Raw genomic sequence first — 21,869 nt, forward strand, 5'->3', positions numbered from 1 at the left:
TCTTATTTCTTGTTTGTTTCACAATAAAAAATATTTTGCATCTTCAAAGTGGTAAGCATGTTGTGTAAATCAAATGATACAAACCCCCCAAAAATGAATTTTAATCCCAGGTTGTAAGGCAAAAAAATTGGGAAAATGCCAGGGAGGTGAATACTTTCACAAGCCACTGTACTAAATAATATACACTACCATTCAAAAGTTTGGGGTCACTTAGAAATGTCCTTGTTTTTCAAAGAAAAGCAAATTATTTGTCCATTAAAATAACATCAAATTGTTGTAAATTACTACGTTAGCTGGAAACGGCAGATTCTTTTAAAGAATATCAGACCCAGTCATCCGACAATGACAAAATGAGACCTAAATACAGCCTAATCCAGGCCAAAAATAGGCTAAATACAGTCTAAATACAGCCTAAATCCAGGCTAAATATAGGCCAAAAATAGGCTAAATACAGCCTAAATCCAGGCTAAATATAGGCTAAATACAGGCTAAATACAGGCTAAATATATCCTAAATACAGGCTAAATACAGCCTAAATCCAGGCTAAATATAGGCTAAATACAGGCTAAATATATCCTAAATACAGGCTAAATATATCCTAAATACAGCCTAAATCCAGGCTAAATATTGTCTAAATATAGGCTAAATATATCCTAAATACAGGCTAAATCCAGGCTAAATATAGGCTAAATATAAGCTGAATCCAGGCTAAATATATCCTAAATCCAGCCTAAATCCAGCCTAAATATAGGTTAAATATAGGCTAAATCCAGACCAAATATATCCTAAATACAGGCTAAATACAGGCTAAATCCAGGTCAGACTTCTGTGACTGCCAATGCATTGCAGGTGACTCTGATCCTGCCTACACCCTCACACTAACTCTCTCTCTCATCACCAGTATCTACTATGTCTTAAGCCGTGTTTCATATTCCCATTGATAATATAGTGGCCCAATAGCTGACCGCCTGCAACCCTGTCCAGGCTCCACATCCATAAATAAGCTCTTTGATTGGCTGAGGGCTGTGCCAACAGCCCCACCCTCGACCACCCCTGACATTTGGCAGATGACATTAACAGTTCCTCTGATGGACGGGTTCAACACAGCTTTCACACATAGGCTAACCATACAGTAGCCTTGACAACAATGAAAACAACAACAGTGAATAGCTTCTGGAGGAATGAGATGCAAAGTAACTTATCAGCATTACTGGAAACAAGATATCAATCAGAGTTTTCTGCTCTAATCTGCTCTTACTGTCTGTTTATTATATATCCTGATTGCCTAGTCACTTTTACCATATTACCTCAACTACCTCATACCCCTACACATTGATTCGGAACCACTACTCCTTGTATATTGCCTGATTTGTGTTATTTTATTGTGTTACTGTTTCCTTTTTTGTGTGCTAACTTTCTTTTTTTAACGCATTGTTTGGAGATGGCTCGTAAGCATGTCACAGTAACGTCTACACCTGTTGTATTCGGCGTGTGTGTGTGTGTGTGTGTGTGTGTGTGTGTGTGTGTGTGTGTGTGTGTGTGTGTGTGTGTGTGTGTGTGTGTGTGTGTGTGTGTGTGTGTGTGTCAGATGAGAGTCCCGTGCTAAAGGCATGTAGGGGAACAGTCGCATGGCCCACAGCTACCAAGTTCCTGACGTGCCTGCCCTCTCTCCCTCTCTTTCACTCTCCCTCTCTCCCTCCCTCCCTCTCTCTACCCCCTCCCTCCCTCCCTCTCTTGCTCTCTCTCTCCCTCCCTCCCTCCCTCCCTCCCTCCCTCCCTCCCTCCCTCTCTCTCTCTCCCTGGCTCCCTCTCTCTCCCTGGCTCCCTCCCAATATCTCCCTTTCACACATTCATCTATCAATCTCCCTCTCTTTTCCTCTAAGTCCTCCTGCTCTTATGCTTGTGTCATCATACGTTTCAACATTTGTTTTGAACGACATAAAAATATATATGATTTGCCAAGAGGATATCCGAACACCTCAACAAGCAGTACACAAGTCAAAATCATGTCTGTCACTCCCTGTCATGACAAGGATAAAATTACTTTTCAATAAGCCTACACATCCCATTCCCCTCAGATCAAACACTAGGACATGGAGGTAGCTAACACACAGCTCAGATCAAACACTAGGACATGGAGGTAGCTAACACACAGCTCAGCTACAACTTATGTCATATGGGTAGAGTATATACAGTGCATTCGGAAAGTATTCAGACCCCTTAACTTTTTCCACATTTTGTTACATTACAGCCTTATTCTAAAATGGATTAAATCGTTTTTTTCCCTCATCAATCTACACATAATACCCCATAATGACAAAGAAAAACGTTTTTTTTTAATGTTTTCACTTTGTCATTATGGGGTATTGTGATGTCATTATGGGGTATTGTGTTGTCATTATGGGGTATTGTGATGTCATTATGGGGTATTGTGATGTCATTACTGGGTATTGTGTGTAGACTGATGAGGAACAACATTGATTTAATCCATTTTAGAATAAGGCTGTAATGTAACAAAATGTGGAAAAAGTTAAGGGGTCTGAATACTTTCCGAATGCACTGTATGTAGATATATGGGCTATAGACAGAGAGCCATGTGTCCTATAATGTAGCAGGCCTACTGTTTTACGTAAGCAGTTCTGATTAGTAACCTAGCTACGGTACAGTACCAGCTCCCGACATGTGGCAGGCTAGGTTCCACTCTTCCAAGTCATATTGCAATCTGAGCATCAACTATTTAAATAAAATATCAACCGTGAGAATATGGGATGAGCTAGACTCCACTTTAACTCTGAGAGATAGATACTGAAAATGCAGTGTCATCTTCACCATGTTAAGAGAGATATGCTTGTCTCTGGCTCAGGGGGGAATATGTTGAGGCTACAAGACATCAACCATAATAATCAAATACAATGAGCCAAAAGCCAACACAAAGTCTGATAGCAAATCAAATCAAGTGCAGAAAATAAGCCAGCATGTATGCGATGCATAAAGGTTTATAATGAATTCACTGTCATATATAGTTAAGTTTAAAAAGACTGAGCCATGACCCACCATGAACATGACCTCTCTCTCTCTCTCTCTCTCTCTCTCTCTCTCTCTCTCTCTCAAAAAGGTTACCAATCTAATTACAGCAGTAAAAATACATGTTTTGTCATACCCTTGGTATACGGTCTGACATACCATTGCTGTCTGCCAATCAGCATACAGGGCTTGAACCGCCCGGTTTATAATACCTGTTGGCTCATAGATAGTACAGCTGTGCAACCAAATGTGGACAACAAGTGAAACAGCACTTGGGGACAGAGTTTATGCTTACCTCTTGCAGATAGCTTTTTGGTGTTGATTATTTTGGCAGCATATTCCTGTCCAGTACACAGCTTGACACATCTGCGCACCACTGAAAATGCTCCCCTGGAAACAGAGAGAAAAGAAACAGAACAGCCAGTCAGACATATTTCATAGTTAAAATGAGGGAGCTATACAGTAGTTTCTCTGAATTGTATACACAGTAACCTACGGCATAATAAGGCTTTCTGCCAGCACAGCAAGTGTCTCCGCCTTCTATACCTGGCTGGGCTGGCATGATAATGATGGTAACAGAATATACTGTAAGAGTTTGTCTACATAACAGGTTCCCCTGAGGTTCACTCCACAAAGTCAGCAAGTACTGTATCATATAAGATGATTTTGTGTGTGTGTGTGTGTGTGTGTGTGTGTGTGTGTGTGTGTGTGTGTGTGTGTGTGTGTGTGTGTGTGTGTGTGTGTGTGTGTGTGTGTGTGTGTGTGTGTGTGTGTGTGTGTGTGTGTGTGAGAGAGAGACACGTGAGAGAGAAGGTGTGTGTATTTGTGTATTTGTTGCTGTTGTTTGTTGTTTTTACATATGCCTAACGCAAAATCAGCGTTGCCAAGATTTGCTTTTCGTGTCAATTTTAATGAAGTATCCAAATTCAAATGGAAGCAGTTTAGATTTGATTATTAGTCACATGCACAGGGTCGCAGATGTAATTGCAGGGTACAATGAAATTCTTAAACACAGAGTTCCAACTGCAGGTCAAAAAGAAAAGTGAATGAAACAATAATACATATAATTCTGATACACATTTACAACTGTAACAATGATAAATGTCCATTGGGGGGTGGGGGCAGGGTAAATATCTGTTGTGGCCTTGTCAAATAGATGTAATTTACTATGATTTGTTTAAGGCCCAGTGCAGTCAAAAACGTGATGTTCCTGTCTTTTATAAACTCTGCTGCTGCTACTCACTGTTTATTATCTATGCATAGTCACTTTACAAATTACCTCGACTAACCTGTACCCCCGCACATTGGCTCGGTACCGGTACCCCCTGTACATAGCCTTGTTATTGTTATGTCATTTTCTTGTGTGACTTAAAAAATAAGTTTATTTAGTAAATATTCTATTTCTTGAACTGCATTGTTGGTTAACCTCTACAGGATCGGTGTCCCTATACCGGGGCGGTTGTTGCTAACGTGCGCTAATGTGAATAGAATGACGTTGTAAATAACATCCAACTTTCCAGGACATAGACATGTCTTATGAACTCAGCAAAAAAAGAAACGTCCTCTCACTGTCAGCTGCGTTTATTTTCAGAAAACTTAACATGTGTAAATATTTGTATGAACATAACAAGATTCAACAACTGAGACATAAACTGAACAAGTTCCACAGACATGTGACTAACAGAAATTGAATAATGTGTCCCTGAACAAAGGGGGGGTCAAAATCAAAAGTAACAGTCAGTATCTGGTGTGGCCACCAGCTGCATTAAGTGCTACAGTGCATCTCCTCCTCATGGGCTGCACCAGATTTGCCAGTTCTTGCTGTGAGATGTTACCCCACTCGTCCACCAAGGCACCTGCAAGTTCCCGGACATTTCTGGGGGGAATGGCCCTAGCCCTCATGCTCCGATCCAACAGGTCCCAGACGTGCTCAATGGGATTGAGATCCGGGCTCTTCGCTGGCCATGGCAGAACACTGACATTCCTGTCTTGCAGGAAATCACGCACAGAACGAGCAGTATGGCTGGTGGCATTGTCATGCTGGAGGGTCATGTCAGGATGAGCCTGCAGGAAGGGTACCACGTGAGGGAGGAGGATGTCTTCCCTGTAACGCATAGCTTTGAGATTGCCTGCAATGACAACAAGCTCAGTCCGATGATGCTGTGACACACCGCCCCAGACCATGACGGACCCTCCACCTCCAAATCGATCCCGCTCCAGAGTACAGGCCTCGGTGTAACGCTCATTCCTTCGACGATAAACGTGAATCCGACTATCACCCCTGGTGAGACAAAACCGCGACTCGTCTTTTTGCCAGTCCTGTCGGGTCCAGCGACGGTGGGTTTGTGCCCATAGGCGACGTTGTTGCCAGTGATGTCTGGTGAGGACCTGCCTTACAACAGGCCTACAAGCCCTCAGTCCAGCCTCTCTCAGCCTATTGCGGACAGTCTGAGCACTGATAGAGGGACTGTGCTTCCCTGGTGTAACTCTGGCATTTTTTGTTGCCATCCTGTACCTGTCCCGCAGGTGTGATGTTCGGATGTACTGATCATGTGCTGGTGTTGTTACACGTGGTCTGCCACTGCGAGGACGATCAGCTGTCCATCCTGTTTCCCTGTAGCGCTGTCTTAGGTGTCTCACAGTACGGACATTGCAATTTATTGCCCTGGCCACATCTGCAGTCCTCATGCCTCCTTGCAGCATGCCTAAGGCACGTTCACGCAGATGAGCAGGAACCCTGGGCATCTTTCTTTTGGTGTTTTCAGAGTCAGTAGAAAGGCCTCTTTACTGTCCTAAGTTGTCATAACTGTGACCTTAATTGCCTACCGTCTGTAAGCTGTTAGTGTCTTAACGACCATTCCACAGGTGCATGTTCATTAATTGTTTGTGGTTCATTGAACAAGCATGGGAAACAGTGTTTAAATCCTTTACAATGAAGATCTGTGAAGTTATTTGGATTTTTACTAATTATCTTTGAAAGACAGGGTCCTGATAAAGGGACGTTTCTTTTTTTTGCTGAGTTTATATAGTGCCTTCAGAAATGATTCATACCCCTTGACTTGTTCCACATTTTGTTGTGTTACAGCCTCAATTCAAAATGGATTCAAATTTAAATAAAATCACCCATCTACACCCCATAGTAAGTGAAACACTTTCAATAGCTCATTTATTGAAAACGAAAAACACAACTATTGAATTTACGTAAGTATTCACTCCCAAGTTAATACTTTGTAGAAGCACCTTTGCCAGCGATTACAGCTGTGTCTTTCTGAGTAAGTCTCTAAAAGCTTTCCACACCTGGATTGTGCAACATTTGCCCATTATTCTTAAACAAATTCTTAAAGTTATGTCAAATTCGTTGTTGATCATTGCTAGACAACCATTTTCAGGTATTGCCATAGATTTCCAAGCAGATTTAAGTTAAAACTATAACTCGGCCACTCAGCAACATTCACTGTCTTCTTTCTAATCATCTCCAGCGTAGATTTGGCCTTATGTTTTAGGGTATTGTCCTGCTGAAAGGTGATTTCATCTTCCAGTGTCTGGTGAAAAGCAGACTGAACTAGGTTTTCCTCTAGGATTTTGCCTGTGCTTAGTTCTATTCCGTTTCTTTCCAATCCTGAAAAACTCCCCAGTCCTTAACGATTACAAGCATACCCATAACATGATGCAGCCGACACTATACTTGAAAATATGGGGAGTGGTAGTCAGTGATGTGTTGTATTGGATGTGCCCCAAACATAACACTTTGTATTAAAGACAAAAAGTTAATTGCTTTGCCACATTTTTTGTAGTGTCTTGTTGCAAACAAGATGCATGTTTTGGAATATTTATATTCTATACAGCCTTCCTTCTTTTCACTCTGTCAATTAGGTTAGTATTGTGGAGTAACTACAATGTTGTTGATCCATCCTCAGTTTTCTTTTATCACAACCATTAAGCTCTGTAACTGTTTTAAAGTCACCATTGGTCTCATGGTGAAATCCCTGAGCGGTTTCATTCCTCTCCAGCAACTGAGTTATTTGTAGTGACTGGGTGTATTGATACACCATCCAACATTTTTGTTTTTTACTCATGTTTTTTACTCAGGGTATTGTGTGTAGGTCAGTGACAAAAAAATCTCAATTTTATTAATATTTAATTCAGGGTGTAACAACAAAAATTGAGAAATTCAAGGGGGTGAATACTTTCTGAAGGCCCAGTATATTTCCAAACTATATGAAGTTGGAATTATACTGTGAAATTTAGAAAATTATGATAATGCCCTTTAAGTGTAAGAACTGTTTGAAAAGACTTCCTGAAATTTTAGCCTGTTTTGGTGGGAAGGATTTTAAGGCCTTCCGTGATGACATCACCATGCGGTAAATTAGTTAATAGACCGATAAGAACGAGAGTTCCAAACCTTTCCTGCAAATTTTCAGTTTTCCCCTACCCACTCAAACCACTCCCAGACAGTCCTATCAGACCCGGCACCAGGATAAAGTGACTTAGGGGGCAGTTGAAATCGGTGAGGGGGCACAATTTGGGGAGTTCTTGCATTGAAATGATATTGAATTCTGCTTCTATAATCACGCTATACCACAATAAATATCAAGTTAATATACCAAGACTCTGAGATCATTGAGTGATTTTGAAATCTTTAGCCTATCTCTGCTGTGCTGTATCAGCACAATATACAGCCCCCTACAGCTAGGCCGGTTTGGTAATGAAAATAGGCTACAAGATAGATAGTCTGTTTTTAAATTGGTGAATGCCCTATGTGAACGCAGCCGTACACACAGCTGTCTTGCCAAAATAATGAGATCTAAATGCAGAAAGTAGTAGACTAGTTATTCATGCATCCAAACAAAAATACTGAATAGCGTTTTGAATACAAACGCAACTGTGAATGCGAACCAATGTCAACAGAACAAAACAGAGGTACCAAGTAGTAGGCCTAGTAAACAAAATATCAGATCGATAAAGTTATGACACAATCTACATTTAGGCTAGTTACATTAACAGTAAACAAAATATCAGATCGATAAAGTTATGACACAATCTACATTTAGGCTAGTTACATTAACAGTAAACAAAATATCAGATCGATAAAGTTATGACACAATCTACATTTAGGCTAGTTACATTAACAGTAAACAAAATATCAGATCGATAAAGTTATGACACAATCTACATTTAGGCTAGTTACATTAACAGTAAACAAAATATCAGATCGATAAAGTTATGACACAATCTACATTTAGGCTAGTTACATTAACAGTGAACAAAAGGGGAGTGAAGATCCAAACAACCAAAACATAGCCTACAGTCTAGTACAGTGACATGCAGCCATGCACAGCTGTCTTACCAAATAAATAGGCCTATACTGTCAAGGCTCAGGAGAAGACCCTGATACAGACAGGCACACACCTGTCTACATAAGGTCGCACAGTTGACAGTTCATGTTAGAGCAAAAACCAAGCCATGAGATCGAAGGAATTGAAGGTTCATAAGAACACGCTGGCCTCCAGCATTCTTAAATGGAACAAATTTGAAACCACCAATACTCTACCTAGAGCTGGCTGGGATAGATGATGGTCTCATGTCCTGTCCAATACTGACCACTACTCTGGTGCATAGCCCAGTATGCATACTCTGGGTTTTCAGATGCTTCCCCGTTCCTGTTGATCTACTCCTTGGCCACACCTCTATACCAGTGAGGATGGTCCCCCACCTCCACCTCCCAGCTGAGCTTTCCTGAGCTGAACCCCTCAGAGCCCAGAACTGTGATGCAAATGGTATTCCTCTCTGGGTTGTCAGGGAGCTGCTGCCTTTTGCCTAAATGTCTCACACTGGTCAGATCAGAGAGAGAGAGCCAGCGGGAAGCAGTGTTGGGGTCCAGAATCACAGGAGTGTATTTGACAATCCCCTGCATATTCTCTCAGACTCTGAACTGCAGGTTGCTCAGGTATTTGGCCACATCTATCAGTGCTCCTGAGACCAGCTGTGGATCCGGCAGTGTGTACTGGGCTCTGGAGAATGTCTGGGTGTGTTTGTAACTCTTGAGAAATGGCACCTCTCATTTCAGGAATTCTTGTTTCACAGCAGTGATGCTTTCTGTGAGAGAAGAAATATGGTCCTGAATGTTCTTCATCTCTCTAGCAATCATTTTCCTCTTCTCCTCCTCTTCCTCCCTCAGTGCTGCCAGTCTGGCCTCCTCTGCCTCTCTCAGGAACTGGTGAAGCTTCTCAAACTCACCTCTGATCTGTCTCTGTGGATACCAGCTGCTTCTTGGAGTATTGCATTTCATTGTACGTCTTTTCAATGTTTGTACATTTGTCCCGCCTGTTCTGCAATGACTCTAAATCTGATTCTAGACATTCTAGACATGCCTTCCTCACACATGTTGATTTTGTACCCCCACACCAGACATGATCAGGCCACGCAGGATGAAATATGAAAACAAACTCTGAACCAATTATATTAATTTGTTGGCAGGTCAAAAAGCATTAAACATTTATGGAAATTTAGCTAGCGAGCTTGCTGGGATATAAACATTGGGTTGTTATTTTACCTGAAATGCACAAGGTCCTCTACTCCGACAATTAATCCATAAAACGGAATTCCTTTCATGTCATCTCTCCTCCTTCCTCAGGCTTCTTTTTGATACTTCTTTTGACTTTATATGGTGGTTGGCAACCAACTTTCCGATACATTACTACAACCGACTGGAGTGTGGATGTCAGTTCATCTTTCAATCACCCACGTGGGTATATGCTCTTAAAAACCAATGAGGAGACGGGAGAGGCTGGACTCGCAGCGCACTGAGCGTCACAAATATAACCTATTTCTGTTTTAGAGGCACGCGAGCAGTGTGGGTGAAATGACTGGATAACATCTACAGTTGAAGTTGGAAGTTTACATACACTTAGGTTGGAGTCATTTAAACTCGTTTTTCAACCACTCCACAAATTTCTTGTTAACAAACTATAGTTTTGGCAAGTCGGTTAGGACATCTACTTTGTGCATGACACAAGTAACTCTGTCACGAGTGCTGTCTTCGAATTCCCTGTCATAAATTAGCCAAGGCGCAGCGTGCCGGTAGTTCCACATATTTTATTTGTGAACTCGAACAAAACAATAAACAGCTGAAAGTGAAACAAACGTGACGTTCTGGGGCTGCACAAACACAGCTGCACAAAAACAAGATCCCACGAAAACACAGGGAAAAACAGGCTGTCTAAGTATGGCTTCCAATCAGAGACAACGATAGAAAGCTGCCTCTGATTGGAAACCATACCCGGCCAAAACATAGAAACAAAAACATAGAATGCCCACCCACCTATCACACGCTGGCCTAGCTAAACAGAGAAAACACAGCTCTCCTAGGTCAGAGCATGACAGTACCCCCCCAAAGGTGCGGACTCCCGGCTGCAAACCTGAAGCTATTGGGGAGGGTCCGGGTGGGCATCTATAATTGGCGGCGGCTCTGGTTCCGGGCGTAGCACCCCCCCCCACCCCCGCTCACTGATCCTCCCGCTTCTGTGTGTCTGGAGGAACCAGACCGTGGATCATCGCTGGAGGCTTTGGAACGCCAACCGCTGCTGAAGACTCTGGGCTGAAGGCCGCCGCTGAAGACTCTGGGCTGCAGACCGCCGTTGAAGACTCTGGGCTGCAGACCGCCGTTGAAGTCTCTGGGCTGCAGACCGCCGTTGAAGACTCTGGGCTGCAGACCGCCGTTGAAGACTCTGGGCTGCAGACCGCCGTTGAAGACTCTGGGCTGCAGACCGTCGCTGGAGGCTCCGGACTGGAGAGCGTCGCTGGAGGCTCCGGACTGGAGAGCGTCGCTGGAGGCTCCGGACTGGGGAGCTTCGCTGGAGGCTCCGGACTGAGGAGCGTCACTGGAGGCTCCGGGCTGCAGACCGCCGTTGAAGACTCCGGATTGAGGAGCATCGCTGGAGGCTCCGGGCTCAGAAGCGTCACTGGAGGCTCCGGGCTGAGGAGCGTCACTGGAGGCTCCGGACTGAGGAGCGTCACTGGAGGCTCCGGGCTAAGAAGCGTCGCTGGAGGCTCCGGACTGAGAAGCGTCGCCGAAGGCTCCGGACTGGAGAGCGTCGTTGTAGGTTCCGGACTAGGGACCGTTGTTGCAAGCTCCATGCCTTGGATCATCAATACAGGTTCCGTGCCCTGGATTATCACTGGAGGCTTCGTGCCATGGATCATCTCTACAGGTGCCGGGCCATGGATTATCCCTACAGGCTTCGTGCCATGGATTATCCCTACAGGCTCCGGACCATAGATAATCCCTACAGGCTTCTTGCCATGGATTATCTCTACAGGCTCCGGGCCATGGATTACCTCTGGAGGCTTCGTGCCATGGAACATCCCTACAGGCTCCGGGTCATGGATCATCACTAGAGGCTTCGTGCCATGGATCATCTCTACAGGCTTCGGACCATAGATTATCACTGGAGGCTTTATTCGTGGAGCTGGAACAGGTCTCACCGGACTGGGGAGACGCACTGAGGACCGAGTGCTCAAAGCAGGCACCGGCAATACTGGGCTATGGAGGCGTACTGGAGGAAGAGTGTGAGAACCAGGCACAGGACGCACTGGGCTATGGAGGCGCACTGGAGGAAGAGTGCGAGGAGCAGGCACAGGACGTACTGGGCTCTGGAGGCACACTGGAGGAAGAGTGCGAGGAGCATGCACAGGACGTACTGGGCTCTGGAGGCGCACTGGAGGAAGAGTGCGAGGAGCATGCACAGGACGTACTGGGCTCTGGAGGCGCACTGGAGGAAGAGTGCGAGAAGCAGGCACAGGACGTACTGGGCTCCGGAGGCGCACTGGAGGAAGAGTGCGAGGAGCTTGCACAGGACGTACTGGGCTATGGTGGCGCACTGGAAGGAGAGTTCGCGGAGCAGGCACAGGACGTACTGGGCTCTGGAGGCGCACTGGAGGGCAGGAATGCTGAGCGGGCATACTCCAAGCTGGCTGAGTGCCAACCTTAGCACGACAATGGTGAGGAGCTTGCACCGAGCGCACCGGGCTGTGAGTGCGCATGGGTGACACTGTGCACACCACCGCATAACACGGTGCTTGTACAGTCACTCGCTCCCCACGGTAAGCACGGGGAGTTGGCTTAGGTCTTAAACCCGCCTTAGCCAATCTACCCGTGTGCTGCCTCTCGGGCTCCTGTAGCTCTCTTGGCCGTTCTTCCCAGTATCGCCGTTCCGCCTTCGCTGCCTCTATCTCCTCCGGCGGGCGGCGATACTCTCCCGGCCTTGTCCAAGGTCCTGCCCCATCCAGGATCTCTTCCCAGGTCCAGTCCTCTGATCCACACTGCTTGGTCCTGCTCGTCTTCTTGGTGAGCGCACGCTGCTTGGCTTTCTTTTGGTGGGATCTTCTGTCACGAGTGCTGTCTTCGAATTCCCTGTCATAAATTAGCCAAGGCGCAGCGTGCCAGTGGTTCCACATATTTTATTTGTGAACTCGAACAAAACAATAAACAGGTGAATCTGAAACAAACGTGACGTTCTGGGGCTGCACAAACACAGCTGCACAAAAATAAGATCCCACGAAAACACAGGGAAAAACAGGCTGCCTAAGTATGGCTTCCAATCAGAGACAACGATAGACAGCTGCCTCTGATTGGAAACCATACCCGGCCAAAACACAGAAACAAAAACATAGAATGCCCACCCACATATCACACCCTGGCCTAGCTAAACAGAGAAAACACAGCTCTCCTAGGTCAGAGCGTGACAAACTCTTCCAACAATTGTTTACAGACAGATTATTTCACTTATAATTCACTGTATCACAATTCCAGTGGGTCAGAAGTTTACATACACTAAGTTGACTGTGCCTTTAAACAGCTTGGAAAATTCCAGAAAATTATGTCATGGCTTTAGAAGCTTCTGATAGGCTAATTGACATCATTTGAGTCAATTGGAGGTGTACCTGTGGATATATTACAAGGCCTACCTTCAAACTCAGTGCCTCTTTGCTTGACCTCATGGGAAAATCAAAAGAAATCAGCCAAGACCTCAGAAAAAAAAATTGTAGACCTCCACAAGTCTGGGTCACTCTTGGGAGCAATTTCCAAATGCCTGACAGTACCACGTTCATCTGTACAAACAATAGTACGCAAGTATAAACACCATGGGACCACGCAGCCGTCATACCGCTCAGGAAGGAGACGCGTTCTGTCTCCTAGAGATGAACGTACTTTGGTGTGAAAAGTGCAAATCAATCCCAGAACAACAGCAAAGGACCTTGTGAAGATGCTAGAGGAAACAGGTACCAAAGTATCCATATCCACAGTAAAACGAGTCCTATATCGACATAACCTGAAAGGCCGCTAAGCAAGGAAGAAGCCACTGCTCCAAAACCGCCACAAAAAAGCCAGACGACGGTTTGCAACTGCACATGGGGACAAAGATCGTACTTTTTGGAGAAATGTCTTCTGGTCTGATGAAACAAAAATAGAACTGTTTGGCCATAATGACCATCGTTATGTTTGGAGGAAAAAGGGGGAGGCTTGCAAGCTGAAGAACACCATCCAACCTTGAAGCATGGGGGTGGCAGCATCATGTTGTGGGGGTGCTTCGCTGCAGGAGGGACTGGTGCACTTCACAAAATAGATGGCATCACGAGGCAGGAAAATGATGTGGATATATTGAAGCAACATCTCAAGACATCAGTCAGGAAGTTAAAGCTAGGTCACAAATGGGTCTTCCAAATGTACCCCAAGCATACTTCCAAAGTTGTAGCAAAATGGCTTAAGGACAACAAAGTCAAGGTACTGGAGTGGCCATCATAAAGCCCTGACCTCAATCATATAGAACATTTGTGGACAGAACTGAAAACGCGTGTGCGAGCGAGCAAAGAGGCCTACAAACCTGACTCAGTTATGCTAGCTCTGTCAGGAGGAATGGGCCAAAATTCACCCACCCTATTGTGGGAAGCTTGTGGAAGGCTACCTGAAATGTTTGACCCAAGTTAAACAATTTAAAGGCAATGCTACCAAATACTAATTGAGTGTATGTAAACTTCTGACCCACTGGGAATGTGATGAAAGAAATAAAAGCTGAAATAAATCCTTCTCTCTACTATTATTCTGACATTTCACATTCTTAAAATAAAGTGGTGATCTAACTGACGTAAGACAGGGAATTTTTACAAGGGTTAAATGTCAGGAATTGTGAAAAACTGAATTTAAATGTATTTGGCTAAGGTGTATGTAAACTTCCGACTTCAACTGTATGTGCAAATGTTTTTTGCTACGCTAGCGGTGTGGTCAGCATGTTCGCTCCAGGTAAATGTTACATTTGTTCAGCCATTCCTGGACATGTGACCATCAACAAGCTACATTTGGACAGTACCAAAACAAATGATCTAATGAATCTGTCTCTTCGCAGAAAATATGAAGAGCTGGGATGGTTGTATGCCCCATATACTGTATATAACATTCTATTGGTTGCAAGAATGTTGCATAATAATTTAAATGGAAAACTGAGTTTTGAATCCGCCCTTTTTTTGCGCATCAGTTCATAAACCATGTTCCATGGAATGGTACATCGAAAATATCTTCCCAACTACTGTATCTTGCCATCTATATTGCACAGCTGTCCATTTTTTTGGTCTTTAATTGAAACTGGTATACTTTTTTTTATTTATCACAATTTTCTTTAACCAATTTTGGTATTTAATGCAGGGTCGACAGACAAGTTACTTACTTTTCCCCCGTTTCACTTACCTCTTTCATATTTGCAAAAATGCTGCAATTAGTTGGTTGTAGTTTTGGGTAGAGGAGACGTTTCCATATATTTTTGTTAGCTGCATGTGTGACAGAACTCCACCATTTTTATTTATGATATCATTTAGAAAGATTCTACGTTTAAAAAAAAAACATTAGTATATTGGAATTGAAACACAATATTTGTTGTAATATTTGTTCTGTCTTTTCTGGTGGATTAAATTGAAATTGCAACCAACTTTCTATGTCTTGTTTTAAAAATAGCGATATTTGGGGATTATTTAATTTTCAAATAACCGAAAGTGAGAGGTCATAATCTGAATAAAGGGAAAAAGGCCAGTTACACATTATTTACGGCAAACTGCCGCCCCGCTCTTCGACAGCTCAAAATGTCACTGTCTCCCGGGTCGCTTTGCCTGCTGATAGCGGACCGGGAGAGAGAGAGGGGCGATTTGGAGAGCGGTGTAGCTCGCCAACCGACGCGCTATAGTGCCCAGTGTCCAGTGCCTAGAGTATGGATACATTTTTGGATAGTTTTGACTACTTTTTTAAAGAGCGCAGGGAACAATCATTTATTGTGAGTGTGTGTGAGAGAGATAGAGAGAGAGAGAAATGAGAGTGAGACATTTGAAATGTCTTTATTATTTTGGAACTTTTGTTAGTGTAATGTTTACTGTTCTTTTTTTATTGTTTATTTCACTTTGTTTATTATCTATTTCACTTGCTTTGGTAATGTAAGCATATGTTTACCATGCCAATAAAGCCTATTAAATTGAAATTGAAATTGAGAGAGAGTTGCGCTGCTGTTGAAAAAGACAACGGTAACAACACAGCTCCCTGACGCAAACTAACGACAACAGTCAGCCAGTCACACATTCCCATTCATGCAAATAACCACAATAAATAAGCTTACTTTCCCAGCTCTTCGTATAGCTGAAAATCGTCCGTGAATCGTGTACAGGTTGTCGCAGCCATGTCTCCGTATCTCGTGCTTCTCTCACGGTTGCTCCTTCGCTTGATATGATCCTCCTGCGCGATATGTACTTTATCTCAAAATATGCGTGTTCTTTCTGAGCTGCGGCGATTCAAAGATAGACTTGTACGGCAGCGGATAGGTTTCGGTTTGATAAGGAATGCAGGCAGGCGAGCGAGCGAGCGACCAAGTTGGCTTGCTTTACCTCGTCTATCCCACTATCTATCTACTTACTGTACCCTATCGTTCCTCACCCAGTGCGCTTGACAGCAAATGGTGAAGCGCTCCAAAGACCTGTGACGAGAGCTGCTCAGCGCTGCCCTCGTTTGGGCGCTGCGCTTAACTACCCGTGTGTACAGTACTTCCAAACATGGGCAGATGTAATAAGCTATTTGTGTTTGGTGGAAGGGGTATGATGTAGATTCAAATTATTTCAATGACAGATATAAAATGCAATGGCAATGCATTACAAACAATAGCCTACATTAAAATCAATCTGTATGTATTGTAATCGTCTGTAGGCCTAGGCCTATGTAATGTTAGAATAGGCCTACAGTCATGCAAGTATATTAAACAAATAATAATATAGAAAATGTTTCAAGGTACATGGTTGTGGTATGGACTGCCCAATGCAACAGCTGCAGTAAATCATATTGAGCTGTCAAATAACTTCCTTTACACATGCTACAGGATGTGGTCTATATTGAAATAATTCTATAACAGCTTCATTCTGTTGTGACATTACCCCTCTGTCTGTAGTCCAGCTGTAATCTGATCCTCTGGGGTCTCCTCTTCAGAGTGAGGGTCTCATGTCCTGCCCAGTACTGACCACTACTCTGGTGCATAGCCCAGTATGCATACTCTGGGTTTTCAGATGCTTCCCCGTTCCTGTTGATCGACTCCTTGGCCACACCTGTATACCAGTGAGGGTGGTCCCCCACCTCCACCTCCCAGCTGAGCTTTCCTGAGCTGAACCCCTCAGAGCCCAGAACTGTGATGCAAATGGTGTTCCTCTCTGGGTTGTCAGGGAGCTGCTGCCTTTTGCCTAAATGTCTCACACTGGTCAGATCATCAGGCAGAGAGAGCCAGCGGGAAGCAGTGTTGGGGTCCAGAATCACTGGAGTGTATTCTACAATCCCCTGCATATTCTCCCAGACTCTGAACTGCAGGTTGCTCAGGTATTTGGCCACATCTATCAGTGCTCCTGAGACCAGCTGTGGATCCGGCAGTGTGTACTGGGCTCTGGAGAATGTCTGGGTGTGTTTGTAGCTCTTGAGAAATGGCACCTCTCGTTTCAGGAATTCTTGTTTCACAGCAGTGATGTTTTCTGTGAGAGAAGAAATATGGTCCTGAATGTTCTTCATCTCTCTGGCAATCGTCTTCCCCTTCTCCTCCTCTTCCTTCCTCAGTGCTGCCAGTCTGGCCTCCTCTACCTCTCTCAGGAACTGGTGAAGCTTCTCAAACTCACCTCTGGTCTGTCTCTGTGGATAGCAGCTGTTTCTTGGAGTATTGCATTTCATTGTACGTCTTTTCAATGTTTTTACATTTGTCCCGCCTGTTCTGCAATGACTCTAAATCTGATTCTAGACATTCTAGACATGCCTTCCTCTGAAACAGTATCCCCCTTCCCGCTTCACACTCTACCCTGGACTCCCATCTCTCCCTCAATCTTTGTCAGGAAGCTTCTCCAATGAAAAGTGAATTACAGCGAATCTTGAATCAAGTGAATCTTCCTTAGAAGATTTCCTCTTACAGACCAGACAGTTCTTGTACAGTGGCTTGCGAAAGTATTTACCCCCTTGGCATTTTTCCTATTTTGTTGCCTTACAACCTGGAATTAAAATTGATTTTTGGGGGGTTTGTATCATTTGATTTACACAACATGCCTACCACTTTGAAGATACAAAATATGTTTTATTGTGAAACAAACAATAAATAAGACAAAAAGCAGAACTTGAGCATGCATAACTATTCCCCCCCCCAAAGTCAATACTTTGTAGAGCCACCTTTTGAGCCAGTCTCTTGTGGTATGTCTCTATAAGCTTGGCGCATCTAGCCACTTGGATTTTTGGCCATTCTTCAAGGCAAAACTGCTCCAGCTCCTTCAAGTTGGATAGGTTCCGCTGGTGTACAGCAATCTTTAAGTCATACCACAGATTCTTAATTGGATTGAGGTCTGGGCTTTGACTAGGCCATTCCAAGACGTTTAAATGTTTCCCCTTAAACCACTCGAGTGTTGCTTTAGCAGTATGCTTAGGGTCATTGTCCTGCTGGAAGGTGAAACTCCGTCCCAGTCTCAAATCTCTGGAAGACTAAAACAGGTTTCCCTCAAGAATTTCCATGACTTTAGCGCCTTCCATCATTCCTTCAATTCTGACCAGTTTTCCAGTCCCTGCCGATGAAAAACCTCCCCACAGCATGGGATGGTGTTCTCGGGGTGATGAAAGGTGTTGGGTTTGCGCCAGACATAGCATTTTTCTTGACAGCCAAATAGCTCAATTTTAGTCTGATCTGACCAGAATACCTTCTTCCATATGTTTGTGGAGTCTCCCACATGCCTTTTGGCAAACACAAAACGTGTTGGCTTATTTTTTTCTTTAACCTGTTGGGGGTAGGGGGCAGTATTGACACGGCCGGATAAAAAACGTACCCGATTTAATCTGGTTACTACTCCTGCCCAGTAACTAGAATATGCATATAATTATTGGCTTTGGATAGAAACACCCTAAAGTTTCTAAAACTGTTTGAATGGTGTCTGTGAGTATAACAGAATTCATATGGCAGGCAAAAACCTGAGAAGATTCCTTACAGGAAGTGCCCTCTCTGACAAGATCTTGTTCTTCTTGTCTCTGTTTATTGAAGACTGAGGATCTTTGCTGTAACGTGACACTTCCTACGGCTCCCATAGGCTCTCACAGCCCGGGAAAAAGCTGAATGATATCGAGGCAGCCCCAGGCTGAAACACATTTGCGCTTTTGGCAAGTGGCCGATCAGAGGACAATGGGCTTAGGCGCGTGCACGAGTCGACCCCGTGCTTTATTTTCTTTCGTCTTTTTACCTAAACGCAGATTCCCGGTCGGAATATTATCGCTTTTTTATGAGAAAAATGGCATAAAAATGTATTTTAAACAGCGGTTGACATGCTTCGAAGTACGGTAATGGAATATTTAGAATTTTTTTGTCACGAAATGCGTCGTGCTCATCACCCTTCTTTACCATTTCGGATAGTGTCCTGAACGCACGAACAAAACGCCGCTGTTTGGATATAACTATGGATTATTTGGGACCAAACCAACATTTGTTATTGAAGTAGAAGTCCTGGGAGTGCATTCTGACGAAGAACACCAAAGGTAATCAAACTTTTCTAATAGTAAATCGGAGTTTGGTGAAGGCTAAACTTGCTGGGTGTCTAAATAGCTAGCCCTGTGATGCCGGGCTATCTACTTAGAATATTGCAAAATGTGCTTTCACCGAAAAGCTATTTTAAAATCGGACATATCGAGTGCATAGAGGAGTTCTGTATCTATAATTCTTAAAATAATTGTTATGCTTTTTGTGAACGTTTATCGTGAGTAATTTAGTAAATTTTTTGTAAATTCACCGGAAGTTTGCGGGGGGTATGCTAGTTCTGAACGTCACATGCTAATGTAAAAAGCTGGTTTTTGATATAAATATGAACTTGATTGAACAAAACATGCATGTATTGTATAACATAATGTCCTAGGGTTGTCATCTGATGAAGATCATCAAAGGTTAGTGCTGCATTTAGCTGTCTTCTGGGTTTTTGTGACATTATATGCTAGCTTGAAAAATGGGTGTCTGATTATTTCTGGCTGGGTACTCTGCTGACATAATCTAATGTTTTGTTTTCGTTGTAAAGCCTTTTTGAAATCGGACAGTGTGGTTAGATTAACGAGAGTCTTGTCTTTAAAATGGTGTAAAATAGTCATATGTTTGAGAAATTGAAGTAATAGCATTTCTAAGGTATTTGAATAACGCGCCACAGGATTCTACTGGCTGTTACGTAGGTGGGACGATTTCGTCCCGCCGACCCTAGAGAGGTTAAGCAATGGCTTTTTTTCTGGCCACTCTTCCGTAAAGCCCAGCTCTGTGGAGTGTACAGCTTAAAGTGGTCCTACGGATAGATACTCCAATCTTCGCTGTGGAGCTTTGCAGCTCCTTCAGGATTATCTTTGGTCTCTATGTTGCCTCTCTGATTAATGCCCTCCTTGCCTGGTCCATGAGTTTTGGTGGGCTTCATAGTAAAGGGGGTGAATACATATGCATGTATCACTTTTTCATTTGAAATTTGTTCGAATTTTTTGAATCAAGTAATTTTTTTCATTTGACCAATTTGGACTATTTTGTCTATGTCCATTACGTGAAATCCAAATAAAATCCATTTAAATTACAGGTTGTAATGCAACAAAATAGGAAAAATTCCAGGGGGGGATGAATACTTTTGCAAGGCACTGTATTTGTTCTGATCCCAGAATGTCTCCAGACAGCTGGAACAGTAGCTGTGATGGCAGCCTGGAGAAACAGGCTCTCTGAAACAGGCTCTCTGAAAGTCTCTGAACAAATATGACAGCCCAGAAAACAATCCAGGAGAGATCATTTATCTGCCTTTTTTCTGTCACGATACTGCTAGTATCCTACTGTCCTTCACTTTGCAAATGGCACCTCTGTTCTGTTCAGCACACTTGATGGTCTACAGACATGCTGTGATAAATGATTAACTAAGAAATAAAACAATGAAACATCAGTTTGAGGACACTTCTCAATTTTAAATATATTGATCTTTCAACAAACCTGAAAACAGTCTTAAAACCTCTTACATCTAGACTAGCGGAACGCCTCACCAATATCCAATGTTATAGCGTGGCGCGGATTACAAATACCTAAAAAATGCTAAAACTTCCATTTTTCAAACATATGACTATTTTACACCATTTTAAAGACAAGACTCTCCTTTATCGAACCACATTGTCCGATTTCAAAAAGGCTTTACAACGAAAGCAAAACATTAGATTATGTCAAGAGAGTACCCAGCCAGAAATAATCACACACCCATTTTTCAAGCTAGCATATAATGTCACAAAAACCAAAACCACAGCTAAATGCAGCACTAACCTTTGATGATCTTCATCAGATGACACTCCTAGGACATTATGTTATACAATACATGCATGTTTTTTTCAATCAATTTCATATTTATATCAAAAACCAGCTTTTTACATTAGCATGTTTTGTTCAGAACTAGCATACCCACCGAAAACTTCCGGTGAATTTACTAAATTACTCACGATAAACGTTCACAAAAAACATAACAATTATTTTAAGAATTATAGATACAGAACTCCTTTATGCAATCGCGGTGTCCGATTTTAAAATAGCTTTTCGGTGAAAGCACATTTTGCAATATTCTGAGTAGATAGCCCGGCTATCATGGCTAGCTATTTTGACACCCACCAAGTTTGGCACTCACCAAACTCAGATTTACTATAAGAAAAATTGGATTACCTTTGCTGTTCTTTGTCAGAATGCACTCCCAGGACTTCTACTTCAATAACCAATGTTGTTTTGGTTCCAAATAATCCATAGTTATATCCAAAAGCTGCGTTTTGTTCTTGCGTTCAAGACACTATCTGAAGAGTGACGCGCCGGCGAGTATCGTGACAAAAAAAATTCAAAATATTCCATTACCGTACTTCGAAGCATGTCAAACGCTGTTTAACTTGGGAATCCATAACTGAATATCATACTGTTAGTTTCTCTTTACTGATTCAGTGATATCCAGTGTGTACTCCATACTACCTGTCTGTACTATAAGTCAATAACTCTTCAGTCAGTACCTAATTCCACATAATTGCTTCCAATTAGCCTTGTTAGTTAGATCAATGACTCATTGTGAAGTTGCTGCTTCTCTCTCTTTCACTGTTTCCAAATGGCACCCTATTCCCTAAGTAGTACACTATGGACAAGGACCCATAAGACTCTGGTCAGAAGTAGTGCACTATAATGGGATAAGTGTGATATTTCGTACGCACCTTTTCTTTCCCTTGTTTCCAAACCAGTAGATTACTACTGTACCATCATGGGCCCTGGGGGGTTGCCACAGACAGTTGACAT

At 43.2% G+C, this 21,869-nt stretch overlaps 1 protein-coding gene and 1 pseudogene across 29 annotated transcripts in view; both read right to left on the reverse strand.

Annotated features, from left to right (window-relative positions):
* Nucleotides 1–16,024, reverse strand: part of LOC100195738 (calcium/calmodulin-dependent protein kinase type II subunit beta) — a 190,945-nt gene extending 174,921 nt beyond the window's left edge. For 16 of the 29 annotated variants that reach the window (XM_045695301.1, XM_045695306.1, XM_045695305.1 and 13 more), the window contains exons 1-2: nt 15,678–16,022; nt 3,320–3,414 (exon numbers count right to left, since the gene is read on the reverse strand). In XM_045695301.1, coding sequence (XP_045551257.1) covers nt 3,320–3,414; nt 15,678–15,739 — 157 coding nt within the window. In that variant the 5' untranslated portion in view covers nt 15,740–16,022. Of the gene's footprint in view, nt 1–3,319; nt 3,415–15,677 lie in introns of all 29 variants that reach the window. The other 13 variants (XM_045695302.1, XM_045695300.1, XM_045695299.1 and 10 more) reach the window with 3 other exon arrangements.
* Nucleotides 16,025–16,462: 438 nt separating this feature from the next.
* Nucleotides 16,463–21,869, reverse strand: LOC106570799 (zinc-binding protein A33-like; annotated as a pseudogene).

This window comes from Salmo salar, chromosome ssa15 (genome assembly GCF_905237065.1).
Source record: "Salmo salar chromosome ssa15, Ssal_v3.1, whole genome shotgun sequence".
NCBI lineage: Eukaryota > Metazoa > Chordata > Actinopteri > Salmoniformes > Salmonidae > Salmo > Salmo salar.